General features: G+C 31.5%; 1 protein-coding gene across 1 annotated transcript in view; it reads left to right on the top strand.

Moving 5' to 3' along the window:
- Positions 1 to 16943, top strand: part of SPMIP7 (sperm microtubule inner protein 7) — a 52005-nt gene that overhangs the window by 8346 nt on the left and 26716 nt on the right. Inside the window, exon 3 of the mRNA XM_036918996.2 lies at positions 15914 to 15990. Coding sequence (XP_036774891.2) covers positions 15914 to 15990 — 77 coding nt within the window. The remainder of the gene's footprint in view (positions 1 to 15913; positions 15991 to 16943) is intronic.

Raw genomic sequence — 16943 nt, 5'->3', positions numbered from 1 at the left:
TTCAACATACAGTAAGCAGCAACGAACTACATGAAGAGAAAGGGCACCATGAGTGAGAATCAGCAGAAATGACAGAAAACAAAAAGAAACAAATTATTTCTGGATTGAAAATGTGCAGAATATGTTCAAGGAGAAAAAAGATGAGCTCAAAATATATGTAAAGAAATTAAAAATTATAAAACATTAAATAAAAAACTGGGGAAATGTTCTGTAACTCAAAAATATAATAAACAAAGAATATGGTAAATGGGTGCAGTGGCAGATCTGACACAGTTGAAGAGAGAATTGGAGAACTGGTAGCAAATGAAAAGAAACCATTCATGATGAAGCACAAACATACAAAACAGGTGTAAAATACCAAAGTGAGAGTAAGAAGTAGAGGACACAGTGAAAAAGAACATGCTTACTTGGAATGCAGGGTGTATAGAAGAAGAGGACAGAGGCAATACGTGAAGATACAATTATTATATCTACTGCCATGTTTATTGCTGGGGTTCCCTGAGGCATCTCTTCACATTTTCTGCTGTACATTGGAAGTTAGTTATGGTTCCATACAAGTAAACCAAATGTGACAGCAATAGCGGTTGTTGCAGGGACAGCCCCAGCACCAAGAAAGATGGCAGCAGAATTCTCAAGAGAGAAACAAAACATGGAAAACACAAGAATTGAAAGAAAAGGAAATTCTTGAAAGTTATTTATTTTTTTCACATAGTTATGGCAATTGAATTGTTTGGAATCTGGACATCAGTAGTCCTCTTTTGTTAGGTCTTGTGTAATATGAAGAAATTCTAGGAAATTGAGGCATTTATGATGGTGAATTATGGAAGATCTTAATGTGAATGATGATAAAGTATTAAGACACGAAGAAGAATCTCCTTCAGTGCCATTAGTTTTGTCAGAAATACCTAACAATTAGTAGTAAAGGGTCTATTAAATCAGATTCCAAGAAAATTAAAGATGAAGTCAAAGAGCAAATTTTGTCTTTCTCTATGAAATAGTACACACACAACATGCAGAGGACAGAAATAGAAAGAAGATGCACCAGCAAGAGAATAAATGAAGGTTTACCTTCAGGAAGTGACAGATGAGAAGTTTGAGGATCTGGAAACTGAAACGTTTTGTAAGGAAATTCAAGATACATAATACACAGGAGTGGCAGTTTACAAGACTAACCAGAAAGTGGAGGAGATGGTGTTTTTGAGAAACATCCAGATTCCAATGAAAGATGATATCATGACACCAATGATATTATATACCAAGATGATGATGAGCACAAATATGTACCACCAGAAAATGAGGGGGCATAAATTTCAGATGCTGCTAGAGATTAGACACAGGATAAGAACTAGTTGTCGCCCTGATGGAGAACAATGAAAACAGACAGATTTCAGAATCTTTGTCCCCACAAGAGAGAGACCAATCTCATGGACACATTGTCCAACAACCTTAGCAATGCATCCACAGGAAGCAGGTGATTGTGACAGATTCTGTGAATTGCTGAGAACTTCACAATCTAAAATATTTTGAATGAACTGTTGTCAACTTTAAATGAGAATACTTTTAAGAAATGAAAAATTGATGTGATCTTGCATTCCTACATGCCTCCTTTGACATTAAATCCATGGTTTTATTCATTTGTCTGACACAGATCTTATTCTTACTACATTTATAAGTGATTTTCATAAAATCTGTGAAATTATATTGATGATGTAGCAGCAGTTGATTTGCCAAAGATTTAATATTTATTAGTAGGATATAAAACTAACAATATTGTGCTGATTTGGGTTCCTTCCATGCTAAACGTATGTTTTTATCTGTAAAGGCACTGAAATATCTACTAATGATTCTTGCTGATAGAAGTCATCATAACTGTATGCCAATTAACAGGAAAACTGGACATTGGAGGATATAATATACACAGAACTATATATAGTAGAATAAAATAGCACAATTAAATTGGCCTAATAGATATACAGAAAAATACCATTTTTCAAGGACCATTTATAAAAATTATCACATACTGTGCCATAAAATAAATCTCAAAAACTTTCAAATATTTTAAATCATACAGAGTATGTTGCCAATTATGACACATCAAAACACCCAAGAATATCATGTATTTAGAAATGTGAAAATATATTTACAAATCAGTCATGGGCCAAAAAAGAAATCATAAAAGAAACTAAAAAATATCTCAAACTGAATGATAATAAAAATATTCTAGCAAAAGTATGAAATGCAACTATAATGATTCCTGAAGGAAAAAATATAATAATAAGTAAATATGTTATAAGAGACAGAAACCTGAAAGTTCAAAAATTAAGCAAGCATCCATCTCAAGAAGTTAGAAAAAATTGGCAAAGTCAATTTTTTTAAGTTGAAGGAAGGATATAATAAATTTAAGATAAGAAATGAAGGAAATGGAAACCCCATTTATTTTAAAAAATCATCAATGCCTCAAGTTGTTCATTGAAAAAAATGATAAATATCTGCCAATGCCAATCAAGAAAAACAAAAGATAACTTTTGGAGATCCCAGTACAATGGTGGCTGTATAGAACTGTTCCCCCCACAACATCAGAAACAATGCAGAAAAAGACAAAAAATGGTGTACAAAATCCATACTTTCAAAGCAAATGGAAGACAGAGAAATACTAAGCTTCAAATTACTACAGGTTAAAAAAAATAAAAATAAAATAAAAACCTAACAAGTCATATACAGTCAAGCTCTCAACAGAAACCTTCTTTGGTAAATGAATACAACCTTGCAAAAATTACATGGTGGAGAGAAGCCGGTGTAGGACTGATCTAAAAACCACTGATAGAAGGATAAAATAAACTTAAAGTCTACAGAAAAGAAGCTAAAAGCACCCATGATTTGAGGCAGCAGTCTTTGAAAGGCATTATTGTATAGCAGGAGAAATTTAAAAGGGAAGAAAGCCACCCTTTTGAGGGTGGGTGGTGAAGGAAGAGGAAAATTTAAGATCCTGAAAGAAGAAAAGAATGAATTAACTGGAGGTCACACAACCCCTCTGGTAACAATCAACTAAGAGAAGAAAATATTTCATCAGAGAAACTCCTGTACTTTACAGCACTGACAGAGGATGGCACCACTGACCCGAGAATATCGTAAACCACACCAAATGCATAAAATGACTTGGAAAAAACTGCATAAATCTACTCAGGCTGTAATAAAACAGAAAATAAGAATAAAAATATACTTACTGAAAAAAATCCCTCTCCAAATTCAACTAAAACAGCAGAAAATGTAATATAAAACTCTAAACTGAATTACATATCTTCAAACAAGATTTTGAGGACATGACAAACTGACTTCATATATAAATTCAAAAACTAATACAAATGAATGTGACAGTGGAAAAAATGAAATCCATTCAGAAATTAAACTTAATTACATGGTGCCCAAGGGAAAGGAGACCAAAATAAAATTTACAAAGGGGCATTGTGGAAAGGCAAGAAAGCATCCAAGAGAAGAAGAAAATGGGGATAAAGAATTAGTTAAAAATATTTGAGTGTAAGTGGCTGAGATAGAAGATAGACTCAGAAGAAACAGTATACATTTAATTGTAGTCCCTGAAGAAGAAAAGTGGAACAATACAGGGTAAGTAATATATTAAACTAAGATCTCTCCACCTTGGAACAAGTTAACATTGTGGGCTGGACAATCCTCTGAAATGGGGGTTACTTCAGGTCATGTGGGATGATTGGCAGTGCCCTGACTTCTACCCACTAGGAGCCAGTAGCATCCTTCCTGGTGAATGAAAATCTCTTCCAAAAGCGAGAATATTAAACCAAAAGAAAGTACAAAAAGAGGAATAAAAAAGATAAGGGAAGAAATTAATGAAGTAGGGGATACATTGTAACACACCCTCAATTTACTTTCCTGCCCTAAACAGATACAAAACTGGACAAATTATGATAAATAGTGGTTCTCAGACATTGGACAATAGACAGTGAAGGAATATCTTTACAGAGGGGAAGTGACAATGGGAATTCTACAATTTCACCAGCTTACTACTTAGAGGCAGTTTCTAAGCCACAGTCCAGGAAAGGGAAATCCATACAGATCTTTACACTGTTAGAGAGTAGCAAGGAGATATTAACTGGCTTTCTGGAGGCTAACACACCCAGAATCTTCAGAGGAAGGAGATACAGAGTGAGGGCTCTTGAGATCTGGAGAAGAGAATGTGCAGTTCTTTGAGCACTGATCTGTGCACTGATGAGAAAACTGCTGAAGCTGGAGAAAAAAAACAACCTGTAGAGGACCGACCTGTTCATTATTTGAAGCTCATAAAAGGAAGGGAATGGTTCATATCCCCACCAACTAGAATGAAGGAACATTGCTATACCCAGGACATCAAGCAGAATGTTCAGAATATAGTCAGGCTTCATTAGCCCTACCCTAAAGCTTTCTCTGGACTTGCCCAAACCATCAAAAGCATCAGTTGCAACTGTAACTGATTTCAATTACTCAACTTTGTTCTGAAAAAAAATCTATTACAATTTTCTGCTGCTTTAGTTGAATTTGGAGAGGGATTTTCTTCAGTAAATCTAAGAATAAAATAAATTTTACAAACCAACAACCTAAAACCTGAAATGGGTATTTAAAATGAAATTAATTTTTGTGCAAAGAAGTAGGAAAATTTTACCTATAATCAGGAGAAAAAATAATTGTGTAATACGAGATCCAGAAGTGATGGACATGAAGAAACAAGTAGATAGGATATGTTCAAACAGCTATTGCAGATGTGTTCCGTATATATTCAGGATAGTAAAGAAAGTCACAGCCATGATGATGAGGAAAATGGGTGACATAAACAAGACTCAAAAGGACTTCTTGACATGAAAAGCACACTATCTAAAATGAAAGATAAAAGGATTGTTTTAAAGGCAAATCAGACACTGCAGGATAAGAGGTCACTGAAATTGAAGATGTAGCAATGGAAACTATTCACAATGAAATACAGAGATAAAATTAATAAAGCATCAGTTAGCTGTGGGACAATATATCTGGACAAACAGCTGTTTAACATACATGTAATTGGAGTCCCAGAATAAAAGGGAAGTCAGAAAAATATTTTGGGGAATAATGGCCAAATTGTTTCCAACTGATGAAAATAACAAATCTGCAGATCCAAGAAGTTCAACAAATGCCCAGCTGTATAAAGGTAAAACTATGAACATAAATTACTTTGTTGAAAAACGGTGATAAAGAGAACTTCTTAAAACAGCTTGAGTCAAAAAACATTATGCACAGAGGGACACATATAAGAATGAAAGCAGGCTCTTTGTCAGAATCTTTGCAAGCCAGAAGGTAATGGAGACACATTTTAAATATTAAAATAATAGTCAATTGTGAATATCTTAACCATAAATAAAAATTACAAAAGAAAAGCAAAATAGAGACATTTTCAGGAAAATGAAACTGAAAGACTTCATTGCCAACAGACCTGAAAGAAGTTCTTTATACAGAAGAAAATAATGTATGTGGAAATTTAAGTTTATACAATGTAGTGTAATTGAAGTCAACAGAAAGAGTATGTGGGTAAATATAAAATACTATTTTTCATTTTGAAGTTTTTATAAATATCATTGACTGTTTAAAGTAACAATAGTAGCAATGTATTTTGGGGTTATAGCATATGTAGAAGTAAATTTCATGACAATAGCACTAGGTACCTCAGTATGAAAATGGGCATGTGCTGTTAAATTTTTTTACACTGTTTGTGAAATGATATAATATTATACTGTAAACCCTAGAATTAAAGATGTCTAAGTTCCAAAGCAATAGTAGTAACACCAGTAAATAAATAAATAACTCAAAGGCAATAGCTAATAGGGGAAGATACAATGAAGTTTAAAGAAGTAAAAACATCTGAAATAACATAAAGTAACATTAAAAAGGGCAGATGAAACAAATAGTAAATAAACCAAACTGTGTCAATTATTATATTAAATATAACAATTAAATTGAAAGTCAGAAAATTTTATGTTAAATAAAAAAATCAATACCCAACTATATTCTGACTATAAGAAAACCATGTTAAATATAAATAGAAGTTTAAGTGGAAAAACATATGCCACGATGCAAAAAATAGTCCATGAAAACAGAAATAGTTGCAACAATATCAAAGTAGTTTTCAGAACAAGAAATTTTACCTGATAAATTATATCCTAATGATAACAGGGGTCAATTTATAAAATGTATATGCACCTAAAAACAGAACTTAAATACCTGAAGCAAAAACCAATGGAACTGAAAAAGCAGATCATATGTATTACTGGAGATTTCAAAACTTCATTCTAAGTAATTGATAGAAAAGATAGACAGAAAAGAGTATAGACATGCAAGATACGAAAAATTATCACCTAACTTGACCTCCTTGATATAGTCCACACAATAGCAGCACAATATGAATTCTTTTTGAAATGCACACAGAAGGTTCACAAAGATAAGTTGTATTCTGTGACATAAAAAGGTCAAAAAAATTAAAAGAATTGATATCATCCAAAGAATATTCTCTGATTGCAACTGAATTAAACTGGAAATAAATAATTAAAGGTATCTGATAAAGACTGAAGACACACACGTGTTTAGTATCTAACAATATAGCATATGGTTAATACACCATGGTATGACTTTACCCAGAAATGTAAGATTTACCTAAGTATAGGAAACCACTGAACATAATTAATTGTACTAATTAAGACAAGTCATATTCTCATTTCAACATAGTAAAAAAGTTTGATAAAAAATTGAACGTTATCCTTAAATTAATAAAAAACTATGATTAAGTAAATTAAATTAATTAAATTTAATATTGGACAGTGAAATGTTGAAAGCATTCCCTTTATAGTCCATATCAGGCAAAAATATCCTCTTTCACCTTTTTATGCAACATTACACTGGAGTTCCTAGTCACTCCAATCAAACAAATGTAAAAATGGTAAAAAAAAAACCAAAAAACTATCATTCTTAATAGTATGATTGGTATGTTAAAAATCCAAATAAATCTACAGTCAGATTTCAAAAAGGGTATAGTAAAGTTTTTAGAAGTAAATATTATTGTAACTTCATTAATTGAATTCTAAATATCACTGAGAAACAGAAATTTTTTTTTAAAGTTTAAAGTATTTAAAGTTGATTCAAAGCTACCAATATTGAGTAATGTATCTAACAAAAAATATTCAAGTACCCTGTGGTAAAATTAGTAAATGTATTGAGAGAAATTTTAAAACATCTAAATATATAGAGAAATATATTATTATATGATTATAACACTCAATATTTTGTTAAAAAAATCTGTAGACCTTCTTAAGTTGATCTATATTTTCAGTGCTATTCAAATAAATATTCTAGCTGTATTTTTGTGAAATTTGAAAAGTTCTTTATAAAATAAACAAGCCAAGAATAAAAAATAACTAGTTCTTAAGAAGAGGGAAAAAGTCAGTATTCATTTATGGTCAAAACTCACTCACCAAATTAGATTTAGAGGGGAACTTCCTTAATCTGATATGGAGCATCTGTGAAAATCTTAAGGCTGAAATAATACCTGACGATAAAAGATTGAATGCTTTTTCCCTAAAGTCAGAAGTAAGAAAAAAGTGCATGCACGCTCTTATCATTTTATTTGCCATTTAATGGAGGAGACAGCTATTGCAGAAAGGCAAGAAAAATAAATAGAGGTCACAAATATTAGAAAGGAAGAAGCAAATTCATCTCTATATAGAGATGACATATTTATCGAAAATCCTCAGAAATCTACAAAGCAACTACTAGAAGTAATAGTAAAATTTATCAAAGGCATAGGTTTATTGTTAAAATATATAAAAATTAATTGTATTTTTACATATCAGAAGTAAACAATAGGAAAATGAGAGTTTAAAGGATTCCACTTACAATATTGACAAAACCAAATAGGATTTAATGAAACATGCATATTTTTGTCACTGGAAACTGTAGTATATCACCTATAGTATAGTATAGTATATACAGTATATGGTAAAATAAACTAAAGAACTAAATAAGTGGAAAGCAAACCAGGTTCATGGACTGTGAGACATTATTGTTAATATATTAATGTTTCCCCAGTTGATCTATAGATGCAATGCAAACACTATCAAAATTTTAGGGAACTCTTTTGTAGAAATTTACAAGCTAATTAGAAAATCTGCATAAAATGCAAAATCTAAAATGGCTAAAACAATTTTGAATAAAAAGAATAAAGTTGGATGATTTATGCTACTTAATTTCAAGTCTTGCCACCAAACTACAATAATCAGTAGCAATTGGCAAAATGATCAACATATACAGTTGAGGCATAATAGTCCTGGAATAGAGCCACCATCCATCGCCATCTGATTTTTTTAAATGTGCCAAGGCATTTCAGTGAAGTAAATCTTTCAACAAATGACTGAAACAACTGGATATCCTTATGAAAAAACATCAAGTTTTGCTGCATCAACATATATAAGAAATAAACCTGAAATGGGTAAAACGCCTCAATATAAAATTAAGATTATAAAACCTTTTGAAATACTTAGATTTTCAAAAGACAACATTAAGAAAATGAAACAGCAAACCACAGAATGGGGAAAATATTCAAAATCACATATCTGATAAAAGACTGGTATCTAAAACATATAAAGACATCTTATAATAACAAGATGAACAACCAAAATAAAAGATGCCTAAAATATCCTTCCAGACACTTCACAAAAAAATAAAAGAATGACTAAGTAACACATGAAAAGATGCTCAATATGTTGAGTCATTAGTGAAAAACAATTTAAAATACAACATATCCAGACAATAGCTAAAATTAAAATGACTGAAAATTCCAAGTGTTGATAAGAATACAGAACACTGGAACTCTCACACACTGCCAATGGGAATGCAGAATGGTACAACTACTCTGGAAACTCTTTATCACTTTGTTTCAAAGGTCAACATATATCTATGATGTGATCCAGCCATTCTACTACAAGATGTTTACCAAAAACAAATTTAAATATATGTTCATACAAAGACTTGGACATAAGTGTTCAGTGCAGCTTTATTCATAATAACTAAATAGTGGAAACAAATTTAAAATGTTCATGTGCACATTAAAGTATGAAAAAATGTGGCATATCCATACAATAGAATAGTAGTCAACAATAAAAAAGATCAAACTGTTGATACATGCAACAAGATGAATCTCAAACTCACTCTACTCGGTGAAACTAGCCAGAAACAAAATATTATATATCAACTGATTCTATTTAAGTAAAATTCTAAATATGTAAGCCAATTTAGAGTGACAAAAAGTGGGGGCAGAGAGAGATAAAGATAGCAAAGGGGCATGAGAAATCTTTTGGCAAAGTAAATGCAATAAAACCCAAAATGAACCACATCTTGGCTGTTGTGGTTTCATGAGGGTACACAACTGTACGATATTATCAAATTGTACATGTTAATGGATTCAATTCATTGCAAGTATATTATACCTCAATACAATTTATTTTTTAAATTAATTATAAACAGTTTTACAACAACAAAGTTGACAACTAGGTAAAATGAACAAATTCCTTGAAAATACAACTTAGTAAAACTTACACAAGAAGAAAATCTGAGAAACCTCTATTTAACTAGTTCAATTAATTATCAGAACACATTCTACAGAGAAAACTCCAGGCATAGATAGTTTTACTGATGAATAAAATAAAATATTTAATGGAGAAATAACATCATATTATCCAAAGAATATAATTGAGAATAAAAGAACCCTGACACAAAAATATGAAAAATATAGTGCAATGAAAAATTACAATCTAAAGGGCCCATGAACATTCAAGACAGTCCTTAAGAAAAATTTTCTTGGATTGGCAATATATAAAAAGGATAATATATCATCACTAAGTGGGGATTATCCCAGGATTGCAAGATTAGCTTGCCATTAAAAAATCATTGAATATTATTTACTGTATTATCAGAATGTTGAAAAATGTATATAATTATCTCAGTCAATGATTGAAGGCCAGTGTACTTAAAAGAATACAGTTCTTTATTCTAGTGACTAGAAATTGGAAAATGGAATTATAAAAATACTACTAAAATAACATTTAAAAAATCATTATACTTACAGATAAATTTAATAATGGATGTTCAAAACTCTACACTAGACCTACTTCAAAATGCTGAGACAACGATCTGAATAAATGGAGAGATATATCATGTTCATGGAATGAGAAACTCAGTATTTTTAAAGATACTAATATTGAAATTAATCTCCAATTCACAACTACTTGGAGATTTTCCTTTACATAATTATTCTTGCCTTTTTTGTACAGTTATTTTGTCTCTGAAATTTATATTAAGTTGTAAATGATTTGGAAAGCTGAAACTATCTTGAAAAAATGAATACAGTAGCTTCTAAAACAAAATATAAGGTAAAGTATCTGCAACCTTGATTCGCAAAAAATTTCTTATAGAGGACATCAAAATCACTATCTTTAGAAAAAATAGAGTTTTATTAAAATTAAAGACTGCTCTTCAAAAGACAATATGAAAGAAAATGAAATCAAAATGTGAGCCGGAGGTAAATGAAGACATATACCTGGCCAATGACCACATGAAAAGATGCTCAATATTATCAGTCATAAGGGAAATGCAATAAAAACCAAAATGAAATACCACTAAATATGCACTAGAATGTCTAAAATTAAGATGTTGAAAACCATCTAGTTGGAGGAGCTAGTATGATTTTTAAAGGAAGCAAATAAACAAATCTTTGCCCCAGTCTTTTTAAATATGTGTATAATTTTAAATAAAACATTTTCAAATAAAAAAAGACTCTTGACAACATCACATGATGGTGAGGACAAAGAGCAACTGGACCTTTCAGACCTTTTGGCATAGTAAATTATAAAGTGAAACATATCTATACCTGACTCAGTAAATCTGTTTTCAAGGATTTACCCAATAAAATCAAAGCCTCTGTCCACAAAAAGATGTGTGCAGGAATACACAAAGTACACACACAAAAAATCCATCAAAAGGAAAATGGATTAGTTGATCATAGAATGGAATAGTATTCAATTTTAAAAAGTGAGCCATTGGTATACACCAAAACATGCAAGAATCTCAAAAATATTGAAAGGATCAAAAGAAGACAGACTCAAAAGAATGTATACTTCATGATTAAAATTACACAAAGGTAAAGAGCAGGCAACAATAGGTCATGAGAAAAGAAACATCATAGTGGCTGCCTGTGGGATGAAGATGGGAAGGAAAAAAATGAAGTAATTTGGGGAGATGACAAAAATATTCTATATTTTGACTGAGATATCGGTTACATGAGTTTCTAAATTAAGTCAAACCAATCAAATTGTATAATAAAACCCTATCCATTTCACTCTATGTAAATAGTACCTCAATAAAAATATGTAAAAATATATAAAAGTAAAACTAAAGACCATCACTCAAAGTTTAAGCCTCTACGTAATCAATTAAACCAAAACAAATTAAATGAAAAACTGATACATCAGTAAATTCCAATGGATAAAGCAATTATGTTAATATTGTAACATATTTTGTAGTTTCTAATTTATCTGACAGGAGGTAATGTGTTAGTAATGCCTACAGCATTGCTATTCTAACTGCAACAATTCGGAAATTCAGGATTAAGAAGCATACTTCCAAAACTGTCAAAGATTGAACTGTTTCCATAAACTCTCCCTGTTGCCTTCAAATACATTGAAATACAAAATATATTTTAAAATTAATACATAGCTAAGTTCAAAAGCAAGAAGAGAGAGAGAAAGATCCATGTGCTAGAAAGGGATGGGAAATCCAATTCTAAAAAATATGTGTGAGCTTACATTAAATTTTTCATAGGTGTAGCCATGGGTAACAGAGACCCAAATATAGTATGGCTGGAACACCATGGAAGTTTATTTCTCCTTTGCATAACAATCCATGAGTCTTAGACTAGCCTGTAATCCTCTTCCATGACAATTTCCTGGACTCATTCTATTGGGTACATCCTAAGATTCAGGCTAGAAGAAAGGTCAAATGGGGACATCCTTCTCCTTTTATGGACTTGTCCCAGAGGATGCACATAGCCCTTTAAATCATACTGGCAGAACTTAGTATACTCTAGTTGCAAAGGAATTGTGAAAGGGTTATCTCTAATCCAAGATCACAGGTCCAGGTAAAAGTGGATTTCTTTTACTGTAGAAATGAGGAATGAAACAGGATTTGGCCAAAGCCAGAGAACACAAGGACTGGAATTTTAATACAGAGGAAAGGGAAGCTTATCGATAGACACCAACCATCACACTGGAATAGTACATCTAGAAAAATCTATCCTTCAAGAACCTAGGCTGAATTAGTCTTCTATTGCTGCTATAACAAACTCACATAAATTTAGTGGCTTAACCAATACATATTTATTTTACAGTTTTGGAGGTCAGAAGTCAAAAATAGGTCTCATTGGGTTAAAATCAAGATCTTAGCAGGGTTATGTTCCTTCTAGAAGCTTTCAGGTAGAATCCATATTGCCTTTTTCAGCTTCTAGAAGCCACCCCCATTCTTGGCTCATGGAGACTCTTCATCATCAAAGCCAGCAATGACAGGCCAAGTTATTTTCTCATCACACAGAATCACTTTCACCTATATATCTGCCTGGTTGCCTACATTATGGACTTGAGGATTAAATTGTCCCCATCTGATGTCTAGGACAATTTTCCTACGTCAGAGTCACCTGATTAGCAACTTGAATTTCATCTGCAACCTGAATTACCCTTTTCTATGTAAGGTAACATGCAGTTTCCAGGGATTACAATATAGATATATTTGAGGGCCAAAATATACTGATTATATTAAGTCTAGATAAAGACATTTTCAAGTAAAGCAAAATGAACACATGTACTGTCAACAGTTGTGCACTAAAAGAAATCCTGAGTAATTAAAGACTACTTTTTCCTTTTAATTTCTTTAAAGTACATATTACTGTTTAAAACAAAAAGCATGACATTATTTTCTGAATCTTATTATAAATGTAAATGTAATACACGTGACAACTATAGAATAAGGAATGACAGGGTACGGTAAATGGGCTTATGGTTGTAATGTTTGTACACTATATAAAGTGGTACTATATATATTAGCTCTAAGTGGGCTATGAGAAGTTAAAGATGTCTATTGTAATCTTTAAGGCAACCACTAAAATGTAATATATAGATGTACAGTTACAGAGCCAATTAATGACTTAAACTGGAATTCTGAAGAAAGTCCACACATTTAAATAATTCAACAAAGGCAGAAAACAGAGGAGCAGAAACATAGAAGCAAACAGGAAACAATAATGGGTGCATCTAATCCAACTATATCAATAGTTGCATTAAATATTAATATACTAAGCATTCCAAATGAAAAGTAGAGATTATCAGAATGGATAAAAAGGCAAGATACAACTATATGCCATCTACAAGAGGTACACTTGCAATATAAAGATACAAGCAGTCTGAAAGTAAATGAAGGAAAATATATCAGATGCACATAGTATATTTACCACAGTCATGCTGGAGCATAAAACAAGTCTTAATACATTTAAAAGAATTAAAATAATTCCACATGTTTTCTCCATCCACCACAGAGTTATATTAAAAATAAGTGACCATAAAATGTCTAGGAAATATCAAATATTTTAAAATTAAAAACCAACTTCTAAACAATTTATGGGTCAAATTAAAATTGACAGAAGAGATTAGAAAATATTTTAAAGTGAATGATGATGAAAATAAAGTCCATCATGCATTTGATGCATTTATTAAATTATTGCATTAAATGCATCATGATGCATTTAAGACTCTGCAAAGAGGGGAAAAAATGGCCTTTTATGCTTATATTAGAAAAGAAGAGAGGCCTAAAATTAATGATATAAATTTCGGTCTTAAGAAACTTGTATGTTTAAATTAAATAAAAAATAAGAGCAAAGATTTAAAACATAAAACTAGAAATCGATGAAAAATAAAGAAGATATGAGAGAAATTTAAAAAGCCAAAAGCCATTTCTTTGAAAAGATAAACAAAAGTGATTGACTGTTCACTAGTATGATCAAGAAACAGAGAGAATGCATGACATGAATATAGGAAGTTAAAGAGGGCTTATTATTACTGATTCTTAAAAAAAGGAATATTATGAACTATCATATGCCAATTACCTAAACATCTTATGTTAAATGAAAAAGTTCTTTTAAAAATATAATTTATCAGATTTAATACTAAGTGAGCTAGAATATATGAATACATTCTATTTCTTAAAGAAATTTAATTTTTCTTACTAAAAATCTCCCACACTGAAAACTTCAGATTTAGATGGTTTCACTGTTGAATTTTATCAACCACTCTAGGAAGAAATCACACTAATTTTATGTTAGTTATTTCAGAAAATAGAAATAGGGACATTTCCAGGTAATTTTAGAGGTCCAGCTTCACCTAATAATCACCAAACCAGACAAAGATTTTACAAAAAAAGAGAAAATTACAGACTGATGTTCCTCATGTACAGAGACATAAAAATACTTAGTAAAAATAAAAATCAGCTATTTATAAAAATAATGGTATGTCATGATCAAATGAGATTAATCTCAGGAAGCAAATATTCCTTTATCATTGAAAAGGCAACATAATTCATCATACTAATGGAACTATTACATTATTTCGCTAGATTTAGCTTTGATGAAATGTAAAAATAAAATGAACAGGTTTAATTAGAGACTAGAAATAGGTGAAGCTAAGGAAGTGGTGAGGAGGACAGTTGACAGTAGTAGAAGGACCATAGAAAGGGAAGTCATCACGGCAGAGACATGGAGACAGAATGGGAAGGTCCTGCATTTGTCTAACAGGAGCTCCATAGGAGGAGAATAAAGAGGATCCACTGACAATAAAGAGATAAAAATGGGGAAGAGCCTAAATTGAGGAAATCATGAACTCTCAGATTGAAGAAGCATAACAAGTCTTAAACCAGATGAACGAACTATATACTCTCCTAAACAAATTATACTGAGACTGTAGGGAAACCAAGACAAATATCCTAACTATAACCAGAAGGTTGGGGTGGGAGATACAAAATACATGCAAACAATTAAACTAAGTATACTTTCAGAGAAACAACACAGTGCAGAAATCAATGGAACATATTTAGGTTACTACATAACCATAACCATTAAACTAGTATTCTAAAAACATCTGGAGCAAGATTAAAAAGTGTGGATGAGTTCAAAAACAGAACTAGAAGTTCACATCCTTGAAAGAATTACTTAAAATTGAACTTCAGCAAAAAAAGAATAGAACCAAGAATCCAGGGGGACAAAACAAGTAGGATATGTGAAGCAAAAGTCAGCACTGGTAAAATATTGTGGAAAATCTCAATAAATAATAACCATTAAAGAAAGTATGAACCATTAAAGATATAATTAACAGTTAATTAAATAATTTTAATAAAGTAGTATGGAAGATAGGAAAAGAGAAATATTTCAGAACTACTGTCCTTATATATCAGAAGACAAGACAGGTAAGACTTTTTAAAAGTTTAAATCACATGGTGCTGAAAGCTGATTATTTGCCAGCTCTTAAAATTGAAGAGCTTTCTCATAAAAATATAACTTTATATTAACTTAAATATACATTTTGAAATTTAACTTAATCATTAGGGGAACATATACAGGATGTTAATTTCCAAAATAACAGAGGAAAGTAGAGAAGTGCTCAACTTGGTCCATCCAGGATGTGCTAGGAAAGAAGAAAAATGAAAAAAAAAGAGGAAAAAAGGAAACATGGTGAGTAGAAACCATTAGCAATTCCCATTTATATATGACCTCTTTTAACTTATCGTTCCCACCTTTTAGGATGATGGAGAACCACTTTTCCAAGCAAACGAGAAATATAATGCAAAGGATTCATTTTATAAGTCGTCTACACAAAAGTAAGCCTTTTTTTCCAACAGAATTTTGTTTTAATGATATATTTCTTTTATCTTTCAGGACACAGCCCCTTTGTGTTTTGTGTTTCTTCCTTGGTCAGTCTTGGAAGGTTGTACTTTTCTAGGAAGTTGTCCATTTCTTCTCGCTTTTCCAGCTTGTTAGCATATAGGTTTTCATAGTAGTCTCTAATAATTCTTTGTATTTCTGTGGGGTCCGTCATGATGTTTCCTTTCTTGTTCCTGATTCTGTTGATGTGTGTTGATTCTCTTTTTCACTTAATAAGTCTGGCTAGAGGCTCATCTATTTTGTTTATTTTCTCAAAGATCCAGCTCTTGGTTTCATTGATTTTTTTCTATTGTTTTATTCTTCTCAATTTTGTTTATTTCTTCTCTGATCTTTATTATGTCCCTCCTTCTGCTAACTTAAGGCCTCATTTGTTCTTCTTTTTCCAATTCTGATAATTGTGACATTAAACTATTCATTTGGGATTGTTCTTCCTTCTTTAAATATGCCTGGATTTCTATATACTTTCCACTTAAGACTGCTTTCGCTGCGTCCCACAGAAGTTGGGGCTTTGTGTTGTTGTCATTTATTTCCATATATTGCTGGATCTCCATTTAAATTTGGTCATTAATCCATTGACTATTTAGGAGTGTGTTGTTAAGCCTCCATGTGTTTGTGAGCCTTTTTGTTTTCTTTGTAAAATTTATTTCTAGTTTTATACCTTTGTGGTCTGAAAAGTTGGTTGATAGAATTTCAATCTTTTGGAATTTACTGAGGCTTTATTGTGGCCTAGCATGTGGTCTATTCTGGAGAATGTTCCATGTGCACTTGAGAAGAATGTGTATCCTGTTGCTTTTGGATGTAGAGTTCTATAGATGTCTATTAGGTTCATCTTTTCTAGTGTGTTGTTTAATGCCTCTGTGTCCCTACTTATTTTCTGTCTGGTAGATCT

Source organism: Manis pentadactyla, chromosome 7, assembly GCF_030020395.1.
Source record: "Manis pentadactyla isolate mManPen7 chromosome 7, mManPen7.hap1, whole genome shotgun sequence".
In the NCBI taxonomy this organism is placed as follows: Eukaryota; Metazoa; Chordata; class Mammalia; order Pholidota; family Manidae; genus Manis; species Manis pentadactyla.
The sequence above is the reverse complement of the archived record's forward strand: the minus strand, read 5'-3'. Positions and strand labels throughout refer to the sequence as shown.